Source organism: Vulpes vulpes, chromosome 16 (assembly GCF_048418805.1).
Source record: "Vulpes vulpes isolate BD-2025 chromosome 16, VulVul3, whole genome shotgun sequence".
NCBI classification, from domain to species: domain Eukaryota; kingdom Metazoa; phylum Chordata; class Mammalia; order Carnivora; family Canidae; genus Vulpes; species Vulpes vulpes.
Window position 1 is genome coordinate 78,664,306 of NC_132795.1, and position 20,360 is coordinate 78,684,665.

At 41.9% G+C, this 20,360-nt stretch overlaps 2 protein-coding genes across 5 annotated transcripts in view; one reads left to right on the plus strand and one right to left on the minus strand.

Annotated features, from left to right (window-relative positions):
* Nucleotides 1-203: 203 nt before the first annotated feature.
* LOC112915233 (uncharacterized) lies at nt 204-16,798 on the minus strand. Its single transcript, XM_072741607.1, has 5 exons — nt 16,614-16,798; nt 15,061-16,466; nt 14,259-14,301; nt 1,753-1,846; nt 204-381 (listed from the first exon to the last, which is right to left on the minus strand). Exons 1-2 carry the CDS (start codon nt 16,796-16,798, stop codon nt 15,191-15,193), a joined length of 1,461 nt encoding a protein of 486 aa, XP_072597708.1. The 3' UTR covers nt 204-381; nt 1,753-1,846; nt 14,259-14,301; nt 15,061-15,190.
* FOXN2 (forkhead box N2) overlaps nt 14,899-20,360 on the plus strand; it is a 71,677-nt gene continuing 66,215 nt past the window's right edge. The window contains exon 1 of one of the 4 annotated variants that reach the window (XM_025992607.2): nt 14,899-15,103. The gene's annotated coding sequence lies outside the window, so the exon portion shown is untranslated. Of the gene's footprint in view, nt 15,104-15,182; nt 15,430-20,360 lie in introns of those variants that run through there. The other 3 variants (XM_072742312.1, XM_072742313.1, XM_072742314.1) reach the window with 3 other exon arrangements.

Sequence of the window (20,360 nt, forward strand, 5' to 3'; positions counted from 1 at the left end):
TGCATCCAGCTCCATGATCAGCTTGGTATCTGATTGAGATTCTTTCTCTCCCTCTACCCTTCCCCCTCCTCACATATGTGTGCTCTCTCCCTTTCAATAAATAAACAAGTAAATAAAATCTTCTTAAAAAATAAAACTATTTAATGATACCCATATATATGGCAAAATCTATAAAGAATAACAAGAAAATGATATTTCTTTTTTTTAAGATTTTATTTATTTATTCATGACAGACATAGAGAGAGAGAGAGAGAGGCAGAGACACAGGCAGAGGGAGAAGCAGGCTCCATGCGGGGAGCCTGATGTGGGACTCGATTCCAGGTCTCCAGGATCACACTCCAGGCTGAAGGCGGCGCTAAATCGCTGGGCCACTGGGGCTGCCTAAGAAAATGATATTTCAAAAAAGCGGTGTAATAGTTACCTCTGAAGGTGAATGAGGGACATATTTTCAGAGAAGGGAAAACAATGGTCTTCTACTGCATGGCAGTAATCTCTTTCTTACACTGGCTGGTGGTTACTTTATAGTTCATATTCACATATATGTATTTTATATATTCTTGCTCGACATGATACAATTTCTCAAAAGGAAAAAGAATTTTTACCCGAGCAAATTCAGTAGGTTTCTACTACTTCCATGCAAACATGTCCTAAGACCCATAGTTATTAAAGACAGTTTAAGAGTAGTAGTATTCATTTAAAAAACAGAATATGGGTATATGTGTTTAAAGCATGATTCAAATATCACTAAACTCCAGGGTTGGAAGAAACAGAGATTTTCTACTTATTTGAAGGTCTTTATTTAATAAAGATAAAATTGGGAGCTAGAAAGATTAAATAATTTGCACATTTTCTTCTTTTGATCCAGAATTCTGGGTCTTTCTACCAAGCAATACCACTTTCCTAATATGAGAAGAGATAGCAATCGTATCAGTAAGAAATGCATATTTCAAAGTTTCAATTATTTTTAATGCTTATTTTATTCTTAGAAGACTTGACTGCCTCAGAGCTGAAAATAAATTCTCCTATGTAATATAATATCTATACATAAGCAACGTTTTATATCATGATTGCTGGATATCAAGAACATTCAGAAAAGAAATTACTGCAATTTAAAATGGAATTTTACTGACAAGTACTAAATTTTCTTCCCTGCTTATTCATTTTAAATCATATAATAAAGTGAATTTAATGATAGAGTGATTCTTATGGGTACAGGAAAAAATTGCTTCCCCTTTGCTAAGCCCATCAAAGGTAATCGAAGATTAATAATACTATGTGTTGTAAAAATTGGCTTATTTTCACTAATGGAAGACACATCACCACTCAGATGTTATAGTGTTACTTGGAAAGGAAAAAGAAGTAGAATGCCTAGGTAGGACTGACCACATTATTTGTAGGACCCAGTGAAATAAATATGAAAACATGGCACCTTGTTCAAAAAGCAGAAAAAGTGCCAATACACTGCAATGCTAAAGATACTAAAATACAAAACACTTTTCTTTCTTCTCTCTTATTTCATCTTGGTGTTTTAATTTGTTTACTTGCACAGGGATACTTTCAGGATGATGGCAGCTGCTCATAGGTCCCATTCCATGACTATCACCATCCACCAGCTGCCAGGTTCACATCTCTCTAGCTGCAGGACATACATGCTGTGCCCTGGTAGGGGCAGCAAATCAACCTCCCTTTGCATGGCCCATCACCCTAACCCATGGCAGACAGGCAACTCCCAGAAGGCTGCAATCTCCATACCTAAAATTTTTCTTGTGTAGCCCTCCCATGGAAAGCTTCCACTTTTTGTCCTGTGTCAATCTTGAAGTAGGAACCAGAACATATTCAGGAATCCCTTCAAAAGAAAATCCATCCATCAAATATTTAGAGGCAATGCAGATTCTGCTGAAGATTTTGTAAAGGAGCCACGGGAGGGTTTCATAAACCAGAGTGAATAGCATACAACTTTATCAATGCCCTCTTTCAATTTGTCTTCTTTTTCTAGTCTCATGAAGATGTGTGTGTGTGTGTGTGTGTGTGTGTGTGTAATAAAAGATTCATCATTTTCCCCTAAATGAACCAACTTCTAAATCTTCCTCTGTGCACCACTACTATTCTCTCCCTTTATTACTGCATTAGAACCAATCTGAACTATCGTCCTGAGAATGAGTGCCTCTTAGCCAATATGTAAGACCAGGCAGTCCCAGAAATAATGGCTATTTAGACATGAAAATTGTGTTCTGTGAACAGATGGAGTATGGCTGAGGTCTAGAAGGAGAACAGGGGAGGGCAACATGGGCACGACTGGTTCTTAGGTGAGGAAACACGGACATCAGCTTAGAGCTGTATTTAGGACACTTGAGGGTTTCAGTGTAGCACGAAGGAGAAACTGAAAACAAAGAGAAGTTGAAAGAAAATGGAAAACTCCAACTCATGTAATCATTGGCTTTGTTAAATTATTGTCCATTTGCTTCATCTTTGTCCAAATAAGACAGTACAACAAACACACACACACCAACTAGTAACCACAAAATTTATCAGTTAATTCAACAAATATTTTTTGAGCATGTACTACTTGCCAAGCAGTGTTCTACATAACTAGGATATGTCAGAGAGGCACCTGGGTGGCTCAGTCGGTTGAGTGTCTGCCTTCAGCTTGGGTCATGATCTCAGGGTCCTGGGATCGAATTCCATGTTGGGCTCCCTGCTCGGTGGGGAGGCTGCTTCTTTCTCTCCCCCCCTTGTTGTTGTTGTTGTTGTTTTTTAAAGATTTATTTTATTTATTTATGATAGTCACAGAGAGAGAGAGAGAGAGAGGCAGAGACACAGGCAGAGGGAGAAGCAGGCTCCATGCACCGGGAGCCTGACGTGGGATTCGATCCCGGGTCTCCAGGATCGCGCCCCAGGCCAAAGGCAGGCGCCAAACTGCTGTGCCACCCAGGGATCCCTCTCCCCCCTTGTTGTGTTTCTCTCTCTCTCTCTCTCTCTCTCTCTCTCTCACACAAATAAATAAAGTCTTTAAAAAAAAAAAGTAAAAAAAAAAAAAAAGTATATGTCAGAGATCAAAAGAAAGACTGCTGTCCCTGTGAAACCTACATTGTTGTCAGGGCGCCAGACTTAACCAAAACATAATAAATAGGCTATCTAAGTGTGTGAGAAAATAATGTTGCTCTGGGAAAGATAAAGTATAATAGGGAGGGAAAGGGTATTAAGATTCTTGAGACATGGTTGGGGGTAATTGCAGTATCAAATTCGGAGGTCAAGGCAAGCCTCATTGTGAAAGTAAAATTTCAGCACGGACTTAAAGGAAGTGAGAGAGTTAGCTAAGCAGATATCTGGAAGAATCCAGGCAGAAAGCAAAGGTCACAGGGCTGGGTGTGCCTGGCACAGTCAAGAAAGAGCAGGGAGGCCAATGGTGGCAGTGCTACACAGGGTTAGATCATGTAAAACGTGGTGGGATATTATAAGGACTTTGGCATTATTTTGAGTGAAATGAGGAAGCCACAGTAGTTTTGATATGAGGTTACCCAAACGGGCAGATTTTGAATGGACAGATTTTAAGAGGATCATTCTGGCTGCTGTGGTAAGGAAATACTGCTTAGGGGCAAGAAGAGAAGTGTGTGTGTGTGTGTGGAATATTAGGAAGAATTAAAGCCATTCAGGTGAGAGAGGACTGTAGCTTTGAGCAGGGTGGTAGTGGTAAAGGTGAGGAGAAGAGATCAGATTCTCTCTCTCTTTTTTTTTTTTTAAGATTTATTTATTTATTTATTCATGAGAGACACACACACAGAGAGAGGCAGAGACATAGGCAGAGGCAGAAGCAGGCTCCTGCGGGGAGCCTGATGTGGGACTCGATCCCCAGACCTGGGATCACACCCTGAGCCACCCAGGCATCTGATGAGGTCAGATTCTAGACACATTTTAAAGGTATAAGAGAAAGAAAGGAGTCAAAGGTGACTTCAACGTTTGGGGTTGCACAATCAAAGAGACAGAGTGAAGCAGCAACTGACCATAGTTAACTAAAAATGCCTAAGTCTACATGCAAACTACTGTGGAACAAAAATTTATATTTGCTATAATATAACTTGGAATCTCTTTAATGCTGCTTTCCCTGAGCAATTACCTAATTTATCAAAAGTCAGTTTTACAACTGCAGTATTTAATTTTAAATAAACTCTATTTACTGGATACCCAACTGCTATAGATATAATTTGTTTTATTCTTCTAGCAGCGGAGAAGGAAACACACTTCTCTAGCTTCTCTTGCACAATCCTTTTGGGCAATTCCTAAAAGTGAACTAGGTTGACTTTTTAGTTGTTGTTCATTTAAAAATAACAATAGAAGCTAGCATTTACTGAGCACTTATTATTCACCAGGCCATGTGTTCAATTGTTTCACATACATTGGCCTCATAGCACCCTTCTGAGGCTGGAATTGTACCATTCCACATGTCTTCATTTTAGACATGAAGACGCTGAGAAAATGTGGAAAAATTTTGCCTGGGCTAGTAAGTAGCAGAGCCAGAATTCTAACCCAAGTCTAAGCTTATAGCTTTTAAAAACTGTACAAACTGTCTCTCTACTCGACTGCTAAGGAGGGAAGGACTAGAAGGGATATGGAATTTATTCTATCCCTAAGAATTATTGAAGCTTTAGGCTTCCCTCTGTGTTGGTATATTCGGGCTGACGTAACACCATACCAAAGACTGGGTGGCTTACAAAAAACAAGTATCTCATTCTAACAATTCTAGATGCTGGGAAGTCCCACCATTTGGTGTCTGGTGAGAACCCAATTCCCAGTTCATGGCTGGTCATCTTCTCACTGTAACCTCCCATGATGGAAGGGGCATATAAGTTCTGTGGGGTCTCTTCCATGAAGACACTCATCCCATTCTGTACAACTCCCCTCTCATCACCTAATCACATATGAACTTGGGTGGCGGTGGTTGTGGGGGCAGACACAACATTCAATCTATAGCAGCCTCTTTGGTGTGTTTTTTTTTTAGTCTTTTTAAAAAAATTTTTATTTATTTATTCATGAGAGACACACAGATTGAGAGAGGCAGAGACACAGACAGACTCCATGCAGGGAGCCCGACATGGGACTCAATCCCGGGTCTCCAGGATCACGCCCTGGGCTGAAGGTGGCACTAAACTGCTGAGCCACCCGGGCTGCCCGAGAAGCCTCTTTTGTGAGTGATTAGTATAATTTTAAATATACATATGTGGGGTTTTAAAATTTTTTTTAAAAAAATCTATTTACATTTTCATGAGAGATACAGAGAGAGAGGAAGAGACATAGGCAGAGGGAGAAGCAGGCTCCCTGCAGGGAGCCCAATTTCGGACTCAATCCCAGGACTCTGGGATCACGACCTGAGCCAAAGGCAGATAGATGCTCAACCACTGAGACACCCAGGTGTTCCTGTACCTATGTTTTTACTGAGTTTCATTGGTCACATTCTATAGCCTTAGTTTCCCCATCTTTGAGAAAAGGCACCTAGATCAGTGATTTCTAGGTCTTTAAAAATTTCAACTCTCACAAGGCAGAACAAATCCTATCACTATTAGGGATTCATTGTAGAAGTTCTCAGTGAGGTAGAAGTAAAAAAGAGCCTGGGAGGGGTGCCTGGGTGGCTTGGTTGGTTAAGTGTCTGACTGTTGGTTCCAGCTCAGGTCATGATCTCAAGGCCATGAAATGGAGCCCAGCGATGAGCTCTGCACCTAGCCAGGAGTCTGCCTGAGATTCTCAAGATTCTATTTCCCTCCTCTCACCTCCTACACTCACTCACTCTCTCTCAAATAAATAAATAAATCTTTAAAAAAGAGAGAGAGAGCTTAGGAATTTGACAGAGCCTGGCCCTAAAGATTCTGATAGTACTTCTGCTCAAGCCATTAGATCAGTGGTTTTCAAACTGTGTTCCTGGAGGAACACTGTATGAAAATGCCTGGGTGTTCCCAGCCTTTAGCTGCCTTATAGCATCAGCCCATTTTCAACCACAGCAGGTCCACTGTGATCTGTTTTATAGAGTTGGGTTTCATATAAGATTTCATGGAAATCTTTCATGGATTTCTATTTTGAGTAGTCTGAAAACTGCCATTCCAATTAAGTGCTCCTTATACTTTAATGTGTGTATGAATCACTTGTGAGAGTTAAAAATGCAGATGCTTATTTAGTGAGTTTGGAGTAGGGCCTGGGCTTCTGCATTTCTAATAAACTCCTGCTGATACTAATGCTGCTGAGTGTTTGACTATACTTTGAATATAGCAAGGATTAGAATGATCTCTAGAGGGGCACCTGTGTGGCTCAGTGGTTGAGTGTGTACCTTCGGCTCAAGTCGTGATCCGGGAGTCCTGAGATCAAGTCTCACACCAGGATCCCCACAGGGAGCCTGCTTCTCCCTCTGCCTATGTTTCTGCCTCTCTCTCTCTTTGTGTCTCTCATGAATAAGTAAATAAAATCTTTAAAAACAAAAAAGAATGATCTCTAGAGCTTTAAAAACTCTAATGTTAGTTTTTCTACTCAACCAAAAAGATTGTGTATTTTCCTAAGAATGATCTTAAGTTTACCAAAATGATAAGTTCTAGATTTCATCTCCATCTATTCCCCAGGTCTTAGTCTGTCTGCCTTTGTCTTTTCAAGTTCAACTGTGTTTCATTCTCTCAATGCCTCTCTTCTTTGTCTTTTGAAAGGTAAACACTGAACCTTTCGGACATGCATTTAACAATCTACACACAGTAAATATTGTGCCTCAGCCAGTTCATCTCAGCAAGAGCTAACTATGGAGGGTCTGGGAAATTTGCCACAAGTGAGTTATTTAAAGGTAGTTACGGTGACACTCTCTTCTAAATTTAGCATCTTAATGAACTTCTCCAGATTAAGGAGTAACTGTCTTGGACTCTTCCACCCTTTGTGTGAAAAACTTAGCACATACTTGAGACTGATTATTTTCTTTCCTGTGTTAGAGCCTTCAAACATTTCCTTTCTCAAAATACTTCCTCAGCTGCTTTTTCTCCACATTATCCTTTTTCTGCAAAGAGGAGGAAGGGGTTATCAACTTTTCAAAGCTTCAATTACTGGAGCTGTCTCTCTCTGAGCCTCTACACAGCCCTATGTCTCCACATCCAACTACCCAACACATGATCAGCAGTCCTTTTCTGTGAAGGTCTAGAGAGTAAATATTTTCAGCTCTGTGGTCCATAGGTTCTCTGTTGCAACTACTCAACTCTTGCTTGTGACATCAAAGCAGCCAAAGACAACATGTAAATGAATGTGTGTGGCTGTGTTCCATTAAAACTTTATTTACAAAAGCAGAAGGCAGGCCAGATTTGCCAACCCCCGTCCGACTCCCAAGGCCATAAGTTTGCTGACCCCTGATCTACATGCATGTTGAAACTGGACCAGTCAGATTATGGCTCCTGGGAATTTGGAGGTGGGACTGGGAAACTGAGTTAAGTAATAACTGTGGGTTGCTAAGCAAGAAAGTTGGGCAAACTGGGTGGAGGCCAGAGGCGCAGTGTGGGGGCCACTATGTGGGACTGCCATAGTATCACGCAGGCAGACAAGTAAGCAGAGAAGCCCGTTTGCAGAGGAAAGGAAGCAGACATACAAAGAAAAGCTCAGATCAGAGATCAGAAGATGAGGGAGGGAAAGCGGGGAAGGAGGGCTCTTGTAATGCTGGCTATGCTTCCCACAGTTCTGTCTCACATAATCCTTGCCTATTTTTATATTCGTTCCTCCTTTACTTTAGCCAGCTGGCATGAGTTTCTGTTTCTTGCAACCAGATAACCCCTAACTCGAGCAACCTTTTATACTCCAGACATTCCAAATGACTGATAGTACTCTGACTTGAACAGTCATGCTCTCACCTAGCTGAGGCTTTGCTAGGTATGGTTCCATTCCCCACCCCCACATTGCCACTTCTACTCCATATTCTTTTCTTTCTGCAAACTTTGCTCAGACATTACCTCCTGTGGCTGAATTAGGACTTGGTTCCCACTACGGCTTATGTAAAGCTCTATCATTGCACTTATAATGCCACATTATACTTTCTGATTTGCTTGTCTGTAGTTATAACTGTAACTTTTTTCTCGGTGCTATGTACAGGGTTTGGTATATGGTAAGAACTTAACATAGAGGTAAAGTTACACAGTGGTAAATATATCTGTAACATAGGATAGGTTCTAACCACCTTGAAGGCTCAGGATCCTCAGATGTCCCTTCCAGCTTCATGAGCCAAAACAGAAATAATCCAAATTGATAAATTTATTCATATGTAAAAGACTATAGAAATGTATTCAATATGCCTTTATAATCAACTTTGCTAATAGTGTTGTTCAAACCTATGTTCTCACTGAATATTTTGTCTGCCTATTTTATCAGTAGCAGAATATGTAACATCTCCCGCTAAAATTGTTGATCTTTCTATTCCTCCTCACATTTCTGTAATTTTTGCTCTATGTGCTATGAGGTTATGTTATTAGGGGAATACAACTTAGATTTTTTTTTTAATCTGGCAAACTAGGGACACCTGGGTGGCTCAGTGGTTGAGCATCTGCCCTTGGCTCAGGTTGTGATCCCGGGGTCCTGGAATCAAGTTCCACATTGGGTTCCCCGCGAGAAGCCTGCTTCTCCCTCTGCCTGTGTCTCTGCCTCTCTCTCTGGGTCTCTCATGAATAAATAAATAAAATCTTTAAAAAAAAATCTGGCAAACTAAACCTTTATCATTATGAAGAGTTTCTCTTCGTCTCTAGCAGTGCTTTTTGTGTTAGAATTTACTTACTCCAATATTAATATATTGCATGGTTTAGTTTTTTCCATCTCTTTTATTTCAACCTTCCTGCATTTTAATGTTCTAGATATATCCCTTGTAAACAGCATGTAGTTGGGTTTGGATTTTTTGTCCAGTATGACAATCTATGCTAGCTGGTTATATGAATTGGTGGTCCCAGATTTATCATACCTACTAATATTTACAACCTTCTGTATTTCCCTCTCCTTGACTCCGGAATGGGCCTGTAATTTGTTTTATCCAACAGAATGTAGCAGAAGTAACCATATGCTAGTTTCAGTCCTAATCCTTCTGAAAGCCTTGAACTTGTGTGTAAGACGTCTGCCTATTCCCCTAGAGATTATGTGGAGGGGTCAAGTGGCGAGGAAGAAGTCATGGAACTATTTACAAAAAAACCAAAGAACTCAATCAACAGTGAGAACCAAGGCCACATACATATGATCTCAGTGAAGCTGGTCCAGCTAACCTCTAGCCATTAGAGCTATCCTATAGCTGAGGTGCCAGACATGAAAAGTGAAGCAGCCATCTGGGATGTTTCAGCCCTAGCAGACATCACCCAGAGATGAGATGAATGGTTCATCTATCCAATTTTGTGTCCTATCCAAATTCCTGACCCATAGAATCATGAAATACAATAAAATGGTTGTAGTTTAAAGTTACTAATGAGGGTAGACTGTTAAATAGCAATAGATAACCAAAACAATCTTTTTCATTAAATTAGGATCTGTTTTCACTTAATGTAATTAGTGATATATTTGGGTTTAAATCTATCATTTGATGAAGTAATTTCTATTTGTCTTACCTGTTGTATGTCCTCATATTTTTCCTACTTTGCATTTAGACTGATTACTTTTTTTTTAAAAGATTTTATTATTTGAGGGAGAGCGAGAGGAAGAGTGAGCTCATGTGGGGAGAAGGGCAAGGGGAGAGAATCTCAAGCAAATTCTGTGCGGAGCATGGAAACTGACACAGGGTTCCATCTCAGGAATCTGAGATCAGGATCTGAGCCAAAATCAAGTTGGATACTTAACCAACTGAGCCACCCAGGCACCTCTAGATTGATTACTTTTGATTACTCCATTCCTTTTTTCCCCCCTTATAGATTGGAAATTGCATAGTGTGATGGTTAATTTTATGTGTCCACCTGGCTATACCACAGTGTCCAGATATTTGTTAAAACATTATTCTAGACATTTCTGTGGAGGTGCTTTTGGATGAAATCTATAGTTTAATTGGTGGACTTTGTGTAAAGCAGATGACCCTCCACAATGTGAGTGGACCTAATTCAATCAGTTGAAGGTCTTAATAGAAGAAAGACTTCCTGAGCAAGAAATAATTCTACCAGCAGACGGCCTTTGATCTTGAATTACAACTCTTCCCTGGGTAAACCTGCCAGCCTATCCTACAGATTTTGAACTTACCACACCTTCACAATCACTTGAGCCAATTCCTTAAAAAAAATCTGTGTGTGTGTGTGTGTGTGTGTGTGTGTGTATCCCTGTTAATTCTGTTCCTCTGGAAAACCTTAACTAATAACCATAGCCTTGGGGCAACTGGGTGGCTCAGTCAGTTAAGCATCTGACTAGCAGTTTCAGCTTAGGTCATGATCTCAGGGTTGTGAGAACAAGCCCTGTGTCTGGCTCCCTGCTCAGCTCAGAATCTGCTTGAGATTCTCTCCCTCTCCTGCTGCCTCTTCCTCCACTTGCTCTCTATCTCTCTCTCTCAGAAAAAAAACCAAAAAACAAAAACCAAAAAACAAAACCATAGTCTTTTACTATTCTCATAGTGATTTTTTTTTTAAAAGATTTTATTTATCTGAGAGAGTGAATGAGAGAAAGCATGAGCAGGAGGAGAGGCAGAGGCAGAGGGAGAGGGAGAAGCAGACTCCCCACTGACTTCCCAGCAGGGAACTGGATGCTGGGCTGGATCCCAGGACCACAGGATCATGACCTGAGCTGAAGGCAGATGCTAAACTGACTGAGCCACCCAGGCACACCTCTCTTAGTGATTATTTTAGAGATTATAAGATGCATTCTTGACTTATCAGAGTGTACTATTAATTGTAACTTTTTTTCCACTCTCTTAGACAATAAATAGATTTTAGAACACTTGATTCCATTTACTTTCTCCTAACTTATATACCATTGTTGTATATTTTTAAATATGAAAGACATTGCTATTATTGGGTTATATACTCACTACCAATATTCATTTATATTTACCCACAATTTTATCATTTTAACTGATCTTAATTGCCTCAAGTTTCTTTGACATTATTACAACTGGGATCATTTTCCTTCTGCCTAAAGAATGCTAGTGTGAATCTGCTGGTGACAAACACTGCATTTAATTTTTTTGAAAATTTCTTAATTTCTCTTTCATTCTTAAACATTTGCTTTCAGTCTTTTAAAGTTATTATGCCATCATTTTCTGGCTTCAGACTATTCTATTAAAAAGTCAGTTCTAAGTCGAACTATTGTTTCTTTAAAGATCAAATTCTATTTTTTTCTAACTCTTCTACTACTATTTTTCTCTTTGTCTTTGGGTTTTAGCATTTTTTTCATGATCTAGCTATGTGTCAACTGTATGAATTAAAAAAATATGTATGTATATATCCTGCTGGGGATTTGTTAATTCAAATATTATTTCTGTCCAATGTGTCCAGAATTCCAACTATGTGCATATTAAACTTTATCACTATATCTTTATGTGCTTTCCCTGTGCTCTGTATTTTCCACCCTTTTTCCTATGCTTCATTCTGGACAGTTTCTTCTCACTTATCCTCTAGTTCACAAATTCTATCTTCATCTGTGTCTAATATGCTGTTACACCCAACACTGAGTCATTTTCATTACTGAATTCTTTGGTCCTAAAATTTTCATCTGATTTTTTTCAAATTTCTAGTTATCTGCCTAAATTTTTAACCTCATGTTTTCTTTATTTACACATAGAAAGCATTGTTATTTTCAAATCTGTGTCTGATAATTTCACAATCTGAATCCCTTTTGCTGTTTTTGTTCTTTGTAGTTTTGGTTGGTTCTTTTGCTTGTTTCTTTGGGTGACTGATTATTTTTCACTGCGTACTATGTCTTAGTTTTTGCAAAACTGTACAAATGATTTGAGGCCTAGAATATTACTTTACTTCAGAGAAAACTTCCCTTTGCTTCTGCCAAGGGCTTGGGGGCATTAGGCTAAAGGAATTCCCCTAATCCAATCTCAGAGTTGAGATGATATGAAACTGAGATGTCACTCCTTTACTTCTAGGATATAACCATTCGGATTTCTTGTCCAAAGCAAGGGGGCTTCAACCAAGTCATCCTCCTTCTCCCTTTGCACATCCTGCGCTCTAATCACTAGCCCCTATTCCTGTTCAGCAACCTTCTATGGAATGGATAAGTGGATTCCCTGGGTTTCCATCAACCCTCAGATTATGGACTGTAATTTCTTATCTTGTTAGCTCTCTAATACCTGATTTTTTTTTAATACCTGATATTTAAAATATTTTGTTAAGGTTTTTTAGTATCCTTAGTAGGAGAATTGGTCTAAATTACTGCCAATAACAGGGCCTATGGAAATACAGGTATTATGAAGTATAGGTAGTTACTCTTAGGAAAGACACTGAAAAAGATCCTCAAAGGCAAAAAAATTTAGACTCTCATTCACAATTCTAACTTATTAGCCCAACTGGCATACCAGTACTTTGGATCGTTATATCTTAGTCTTGGTATCTTGTAATTTGAGAAAAGTTACTTCTTTTATCAACATATATTATTCACCATCACCTTTGTCCTGAAAACTGTTCCAAGAAATTAAACTGTAAGAATGAAAAAGATATGGTCATTGACCTCAAGGGGCTTGAAGCCTACATTTCCGTATTGGCAAACTGGTTGTTTTTAGAATCACCAAGCTATGATCAAAGAGTCTTTGTTAAATATATGCAATAGAGTGATAAATACATTGGACTGAAAACATGTATTCCTATCACTTTGCAGCCTAAATACAAAGGCATTTCAAACAATATATTTTCTAATGTATTTGTCTTCCAGTAAAGTTTATTAGTGAATATGTTCCTTTAAAGTATTTTGGAGAATGAAGAATACAAACTTCACAAGAGATCTTAAATGCCAGGATCCTCTTTTTCCTAAAGAGTTTAGCTCTGTTTTCATAGCCTTTTTACTCTTATAAACTCCTGGGGAAAGCTACTCACTCTGAATCATCATTAGTTTTAATCAGAGCTTTTCCTTGATAGGTGTTCAAAGTCCTCTAAAATAGCCTTTAAGTATACAAGTGTCCCTGGACTCTAAACTAAGTGTGACAGATTTCCTAAGAGACGTCAGCCTTATCCACAGAGATTATTTAAATGTTCCCAGCCTCTCTACTCAGTAGAGAGGCCCAGCAGAGAGATCTTAGTGGATGCTAATGCAGTACATTCATTATTTGACCTTGGACAAGTTACATGACTGTTCTGGATTTGCTTTTGCATCCATGATATACTGGGCTCCTAGATGACCTATCTTTAAAGCATATATTCATTCCAGATTTCAAATTCTGGGATTCTTCTAGAGTTGAGGAGGACTGTTTGGTCACCTGAGTTTAAAACTGATTAGAAGGAAAAATAGAAACTAAAGTTCAATATATCAAATAAGATACTATTACAATAACCTGTAGGGAGAGGAAGACCTATATTATACTAGTGATCACCATGGCCACTAGAGATAAAGCAAGACTAAGGTAGGAAGAGGCTGTGGCTCTTCACGAGCCACCTCCTGTCAGTCTTCCTTTCTCTCTAGCGTGTTTGTGGTAAAAAAAAAAAAAAAAAAAAATTAACTACTATATTCTAGTAGTTCTGAAAACTAGTAATTCTACTATATTCTTCCTTTAGGAACGTCCTTCAACTTGTCCACATGAGGGGGTAACAGTGATTGCTCTGAAGGGAGAAAATGAAGCAACTCTTGCTTTAATCGAAGCTTACTGTATCTTTGCCTGGTGGCCTCTTACTCCAAATGCAGTCATGAGGACTTTCAGGACGGTGTAATGAGAAATAAATGGAACTAGTAGCTGATTTTGGACAAATCATATAGACACAACATTTTCCTCCGTGGAATGAGGGTTGAACACTTCCATTTTTGTTTTTATACATTCTGATGCCTAGAATTCTTCTATGTCTCTGTCATCCCCACAGCTTGACTTGTTTTATTGTCAGTAGGCAGCTCGTTTCATAATCAGCTCACTTTATACTCATGGCCTGGCACACAGTAAATATTCAGTTAACATTCATTGTTCGGGAAGAAAGTGAGCCTCCTATGACACCAGCCACTATGCATGTCTCTTTCACATACCTTTTCTCTCCATCCATTCAGCACATTAGTGACAGGGATCATTACTCTAGTTTTTGAAGATGTGGATAATATAGATACTCAGAAATTTAGTGAGCAGAATCATAATTTTTGTAAAATAGAGCCTTAATTCTGCCACTTACCTTGTATTTGTCAGGTTAATTTCCTAAGCCTCGGTTTCCTTATCTGTAAAGTGGGAATTTGTAAGAGTTAGGGTAGGGTTTGCAGATTTAGCAAAAAAAGAAAAAAAAAAACAGGAAGCGTATCTCCAAATGGAACATTCTTATATTAAAAAAAAATTCTACGTTTACCTGAAAAAAAATTTTTTTTTACCTGAAATTCTGATATAATTGGACACTCCTGTGTTTTATCTGGCAACGCTATCTTAGCATCATGGTTATTACAATGCACGTAAAGAATTTAGCTCGGTCCCTAGCACTTAGTGAGGCCTCAGGAAATGCGATGCTTATTAAATTTTGGGTCTGATTCCAAAGTCTTTTTTTTTTTTTTTTTTACCACAAACACGCTAAGCTCAGTTTCCACTTAAAATTCCAGTCAAGCGAGTGCAATATGAAGTTCACATTCACGCTTTACCGTGTCGACAGCGCTTTCAAAGCCTGGGCGATGGCGGAAAGCTCCCGGGGAGCCCCACAGGAGCTCGGGCTGTCGAGGGGCCCCGCCGCAGTGCCCGCGCCGGGACGCGCCGGCCGCGCCGCCGGGGAGGCCGCCCTAGCCCCGCCCCCGGGCCTCCCCGGCCACTCAGCGGCCGCGCCGCGCCCCGCCGCGCTCCTATAGGCCCTTCCGGGACAGGCGAGGCCTTTCCATTTTTCCCGCCTTCCCGGCCTCTCCTCAGCCCGACCCCGGCCCGGGCCCACACAGCGCCTCCGCCCTGCCTTCCGCGCGAACCCCGCCCTTCCGGACGCCGCATCTCCCTTCCTTCCTCACCAGCCGTCCAGAGCCGCCTGCGAGGTCCCGGGCCGGCCCTTAGGTAGGAGGTGGGCGGGGACGCCGAGGGGCGGGCCGAGCCCCCTCCCGAGGGGCCGCGGGGGGCGGGGGCCGCGGGGGAGGGGCGGGGCTAATCTCCTCGGCGCCGCGTTGCCATGGCAGCGGGGGAGGGTGCCGGGAGGGGGAGGAAGCGAGCGGGAGGGGGATGTGGTGCTGCCGCGGCCGCCACCGCAGCTGCCGCTGCCTGCTCTTTGCCGCGTCTTCCCGGAGGCGGCTGCTGGAAGCCGCCGGGAGCAGCTGCGGGGCTCTGCCATATTGTGTCCTCCCCTGCCCGTCCCTCGCCTCCCCGCCGCGGCGGCCGAGCAGACGGTGAGTCCCGTGCGGAGTGGCGCCCTGCTGGGCCGGCGCCGCCGGGCGTCCGCGCTCCCCGCCCCGGCCCGCGCCGCGGCTCCCGGGGCGGAGGCAGCGCGTGCGGCCGGCGCCCGGCGTGGGGCGCGGAGGCGGCTGTCCCGTGACGCGCCCGGACATTTTTGTCCTGTGAGGAACTGGCGCGGGCACGGGGCGGGGAGGGGGGCGCGCTGGCCCCTGCGCGCGGCTTGGGTCCCGTGTGGGCTCCGGGGCGTGGGGGGCGGCGCCGTGAGGAGTTAGGAGTTGTTGGTGAGCGGCAGGGACTGCCCGGAGCGGGAGCGGGAGCCGGCGGCCCGGCGAGGCTGCGCTCGGGGCCAGGCTGCTGTGGGAGGAAGTGCCCCGAGCCCCTCGGGAGCGTGTGCGGCGCCCGCGCCCCCGCCCCCGCCCCCACCGCCGAGTGGAGCGCGACGTGCCGGGCGTGGAGGGCGGCCCGGCTGGGCCCCGCCGAGGCGCGCCCGGGGAGGCGCCGGACGCACGCTGCGCGCAGGCAACTTGCAGCCCCCGGGCTGCCGGGCTCGGGGCACAGGGGCGGGTCCCGGATGTGGGGGGGCGCCGCGGCCCCTGGCCCCTCCCCCCGCGGGCGGCCGTCGGGGGGGCGGGGGGAGTTCGGGTTTTCTGCGCTGCGGTACGGCCGCTTCCTGTCCGCCGCCGCTGGGGCCCGTGGCCGCCTCTGCCCTTCGGTCTTCTGTCTGGGGCGAGGTGAGAGGGCGTGGGGGCGTGTGCGAGGCCCCCCGCCCGCGGAGTTGGCCTCGCCGCAGCCGCAGCCGCGAGTCTGAAACCCCGGCGGCCGGCGGGAGGCAGGGGAAAGCCGCCCGTGTGCGCGCCCCGCCACCCTGCACCCTCCACCCTGCACCCTCCACGCCCCACGCCCCACGCTCCGGCAGCTCCACCGTTGCAAAATGCCTCTGTTCCCACCTCCGGTCGCTGGAGTGAGCGCAGCGACTTCAGTGGGGGCGCACTCTCGGGTCTTCTTGGACCCGATTTCCGCTCGAAAGTGTCTTTAAAGCAGCCTCTGTACTTTACCTTACAGGAAAGGGGGGGAAAAGTCTTAGCGTGCAGAGAAGCGGCGCTGTGCCTCTCCGCCGCGACTCCGGGGTGGAGGGGGAGAGGGGAGGGCGGTTCCTGGTGTCCAGGTTAGTTAGTGCGGTTTCTCCTCCTTCCTTCTGATTGTGACAGCCACGTGGCCGGCCGAGCGTGAGAGTTGCCCTAGCGCCCCTCGGTCTGCGGCTTCCTGGGTACCAGGGGCCTTGTGATCGTGCCGTAGACCTGCATCCACACTTGTTTCGGTGTTTTCTGAGAGGAGGAAGTGGAAAAAACTGAACTTGTTCATGTCTGTCTCTGTTCCCTCCGCATTTTAAGACTTTGTTTCCTTGCTGTCCTTGTATATATATATGGACGTTTTTTGCCTTCCTCCGCTGTTTTGATGATTCATCCCTAAAATCTCAGCAGTGTTAGGTATCATTAAAGAGTGGTGGGGGAAGAGAGTAGTACATTATGAAGTTCCTCCACTCTGGGAAAAAAAAAAAGCCGTTTGTATTTCAGAAGCATCAGTGAGAGGTTCTAACGCAAGAAGAAATCATCACGTTCTGGAGTATTTCTTTTTTTTGAGTTTTATAGAAGTCTTATTTTTTTTCTTCTTCCATAAAAAATTGTGACCTGAGAAGCTATGACTGAAAATACTTGTTTAGGGATGAAATAAATACTTGTTTGGTTAAAATAAAATAAAAAGTTTGGTTTGTGTGCACTTTCTTAAACTCAGTTTTGGGAAAGTATTCATGTTTAATGTGACTGTTAACATGAACAGATTTTATTTTAAGGAATGAAATTTAATTTTGAGAATACATGAAAGCAAAGAGTCAAAGGGTTGAAGATTATTTAAAAACCCAAGCTTTTGGAGAGTTTGGAAAATTTTAGAATTTAGGTGTAATCTCTGCATACTAATGCATGTTTCATTTTGTAAATGCTTTGGTGGATTTGAATTATTTCTGTAACATGTTTTTTTTTTTTTTTTAATCAGTTTTACTTGGAGGGTGCTAAACCACAGGAAACATTTACAATGTTTGAAACAATTATGTAGAGAAGTTATAGCAGCACCGTTTATTAGAATTTAGTTATTGCCATAACAACAGTTCTCAATCAATGAAGTTAATAGATAAAAAGATTTGGAGAAGCTTCAGTACAGAAAAGATAATGGGATTGAGAAATGAGTGTATGTGCTGGCCACTAAGAGCAATGCTTAGTTGAGAAAGAAAAGTAAATAAGGTGATGAAATACTTATATAAAGCAGGAAGCACTGAAAACATATGCTGTAAGATAACGGCATTATTAGTTATGGGATCCAACTATCAAATGAAACTTTAAAAAGTGCCATCCAAACAGGACTTACTCTTGTTTTTATGGTAGTTTAGCTACTCAGAGGATGTATTGTGTGTTGCTTTTTAGATTGTTGTCATTTTGGTAACTGGGTTTTGCGCAAATGCAAGAAGTCCTCCAAAAATAAAGTTTTGAGGGTCCAATCTTTGCTGATTTCTTAGGGAAGAAACAGAGGTCTACGATTTGAATCCCTGTTCTTTGATTGAAAAGACTAGATTAACATCCATGAAAATAGGAATTTGTACTGTGAGAGGATACGGTTAGGAGTTAGGAGTTAAATTGTATAATTCAGGGGGTTGCTGTAAGGCTTAAAAGAAGGAACCTAGAGTTTTGATTAGATAGGGGAGGCTTCATTCTTTCTCAAGTCTTAACCATGCTACTCCTATTAGATTAATCTTCCTGAAAATTATATCACTCTTATGTCAAACATGAATTGTATCATCCTTTATGTCAAGCATGAATACCAAATTTTTTCTCAGGACTTTTCAAACTTTGGTCCCTGCCTTCTCCCGTTTTACCATCCACTAACCTTCAGGAACTGTTCTTTATTTACTACTTCGATGTTGTATAACTATTTACTTCTTACCTTTGCTGGTGTAGTATTTTTCTGTTGGAAATGCACCTGCTCACGTCCTCTTAACCCCTGAAGAAATACTCGGGCTTGAGTCTTGGCTGCCCTGAGAGCCTTAAAATCATAGAGTTTTAGACCTGCCTTCACCTGTCCAACTGAAAATTCTTTACCTTCTCAAATATCATGTGATTCTTTTGGCTGTAGCATTCTGTACTGCCATGTTTTCACTTAATAAATACTTTCTGAGCACTTCTATGAGGCAGGCACTGTTACAGGAACTGAGGATACAGCTTTGAATGAAACAAATGCCTGTGTTCTTCATTAGTCATCTTTTTAGGTTTGATCACCCCAAGAAGATTATAAAGTATTTGACCACCCAGAAGAATCTTATTTTCTTGTGTATATGTGATGTGCTTAGTGAGTATTTAATTTTTTTCTGAATAAAAGAAAGGCAGGACTTACGAGGCAGAAAGATGGGTGGAAGGATCTTTGCAAGTGAAGAGTACAAAAGCATAACCAATTATGGATGGTCTTGAAAGTATCACTTCTGAATTTAAATATGGTTTAGCACCCAAAAAAAGATGTCATTTGAGCCTGGGAATATGAAAATCCTTATTTGAAGAAGGCTCTTTTTTTTTTTTTTTTTTTTTTTCCGATGAAGAAGGCTCTTTGATAGCAGTATGTAGTACTAGTTATAAACTGTGGGGACGGAGAGGCATGGGATGGGGAGAAATCTATCGAAGAAAAAATTAGTAACTATGAAAGGGAGGTTTGGAGGAGGAACATCATCAAGAAGATGGTGAATTTAGTTAGTTGAATGTAAGGTGAGCTGGAGGTAGTAAGGGGAATATAGCTTTTAAGTGACTAAAGATTAGACATGTGGGATGGTCCATTCAATATAGAAGTGACAGCTAACGTTACGAATTTATGTTGTAGTGTGAAATGAAATGTTGAGGACTAAGAATGATACTTTAGAGAAACTAAAATTGAGAGGGCGTTTGCTTTGGCCATATGTAATTTCATAATTAATACTATAGACTAATACATGCCTACAGTATTGTTTTTATTAATAATTTTATTTCCACTATCCACTATAGAAGTATGCTATCTTTGTCTTATCACCAAACATAGACCAAAAGAATGTTTATCAACATTTGCTTCCAGAGGATTTTGATTCATTCCTTATTTTCCTTACTCTGTTTTTTTTATTTAAATAAGTTTTTTTAGATTAGTTTTACATTTACAGAAAAGTTGCAAGATAGTATACCTTACTCAGTTTTCATTTCATTTTCGTTGTTAACTTCGTATTTTACTATGGTACATTTGTCATAACTAAGGGAACAAAATTGCTATCTACGATAGTGACACACAGAGAGAGAGAGAGAGAGAGAGAGAGAGAGAGGCAGAGACACAGGCAGAGGGAGAAGCAGGCTCCATGCACTGGGAGCCTGACGTGGGACTCGATCCCGGGTCTCCAGGATCAGGCCCTGGGCTGAAGGCAGGCGCCAAACCGCTGCGCCACCCAGGGATCCCATAATTTAATATTTAAGTTAAAATTTTGACACAGAGCTAATATAGTACTTCAGAGTTTTATTCATAACCGTGGAGGTAGAGAATTGAGAAAATTGATGAACTTATTCTTCTGGTTTATCTTAAAAGAGGAAATACAGAAAAAGAAATGATTTCTTGTACATTAAGGTTTTCCTGTTCCTTTTGTTTGCCCCATGCCTTTGTCTAGCTCCTCCATCCTTAAAAGTTCAGTTTGAATGCTACCTCTTCTATGCTTATTGAAGATTTATTAATAATCATAGCAATCAATACGTTTTATTGAGTACCTAACTGTATTCTGACATGGAATTATACTAGACACATAGTATATAAGATGTAGAGTATATTTTCCTCATAACAACCCTACAGGAAGTATTTTTTTTATTGATAAAGAAAGATA

Coding starts and splice junctions, on each gene's coding strand:
- LOC112915233 (XM_072741607.1), bottom strand. CDS start 16,798: ATGAACAAGTTCAGTTTTTTCCACTTCCTCCTCTCAGAAAACACCGAA. Junction 16,467..16,613: donor AGAAGGAAGGAGGAGAAACC/GCACTAACTAAC, acceptor GCTGCTTTAAAG/ACACTTTCGAGCGGAAATCG.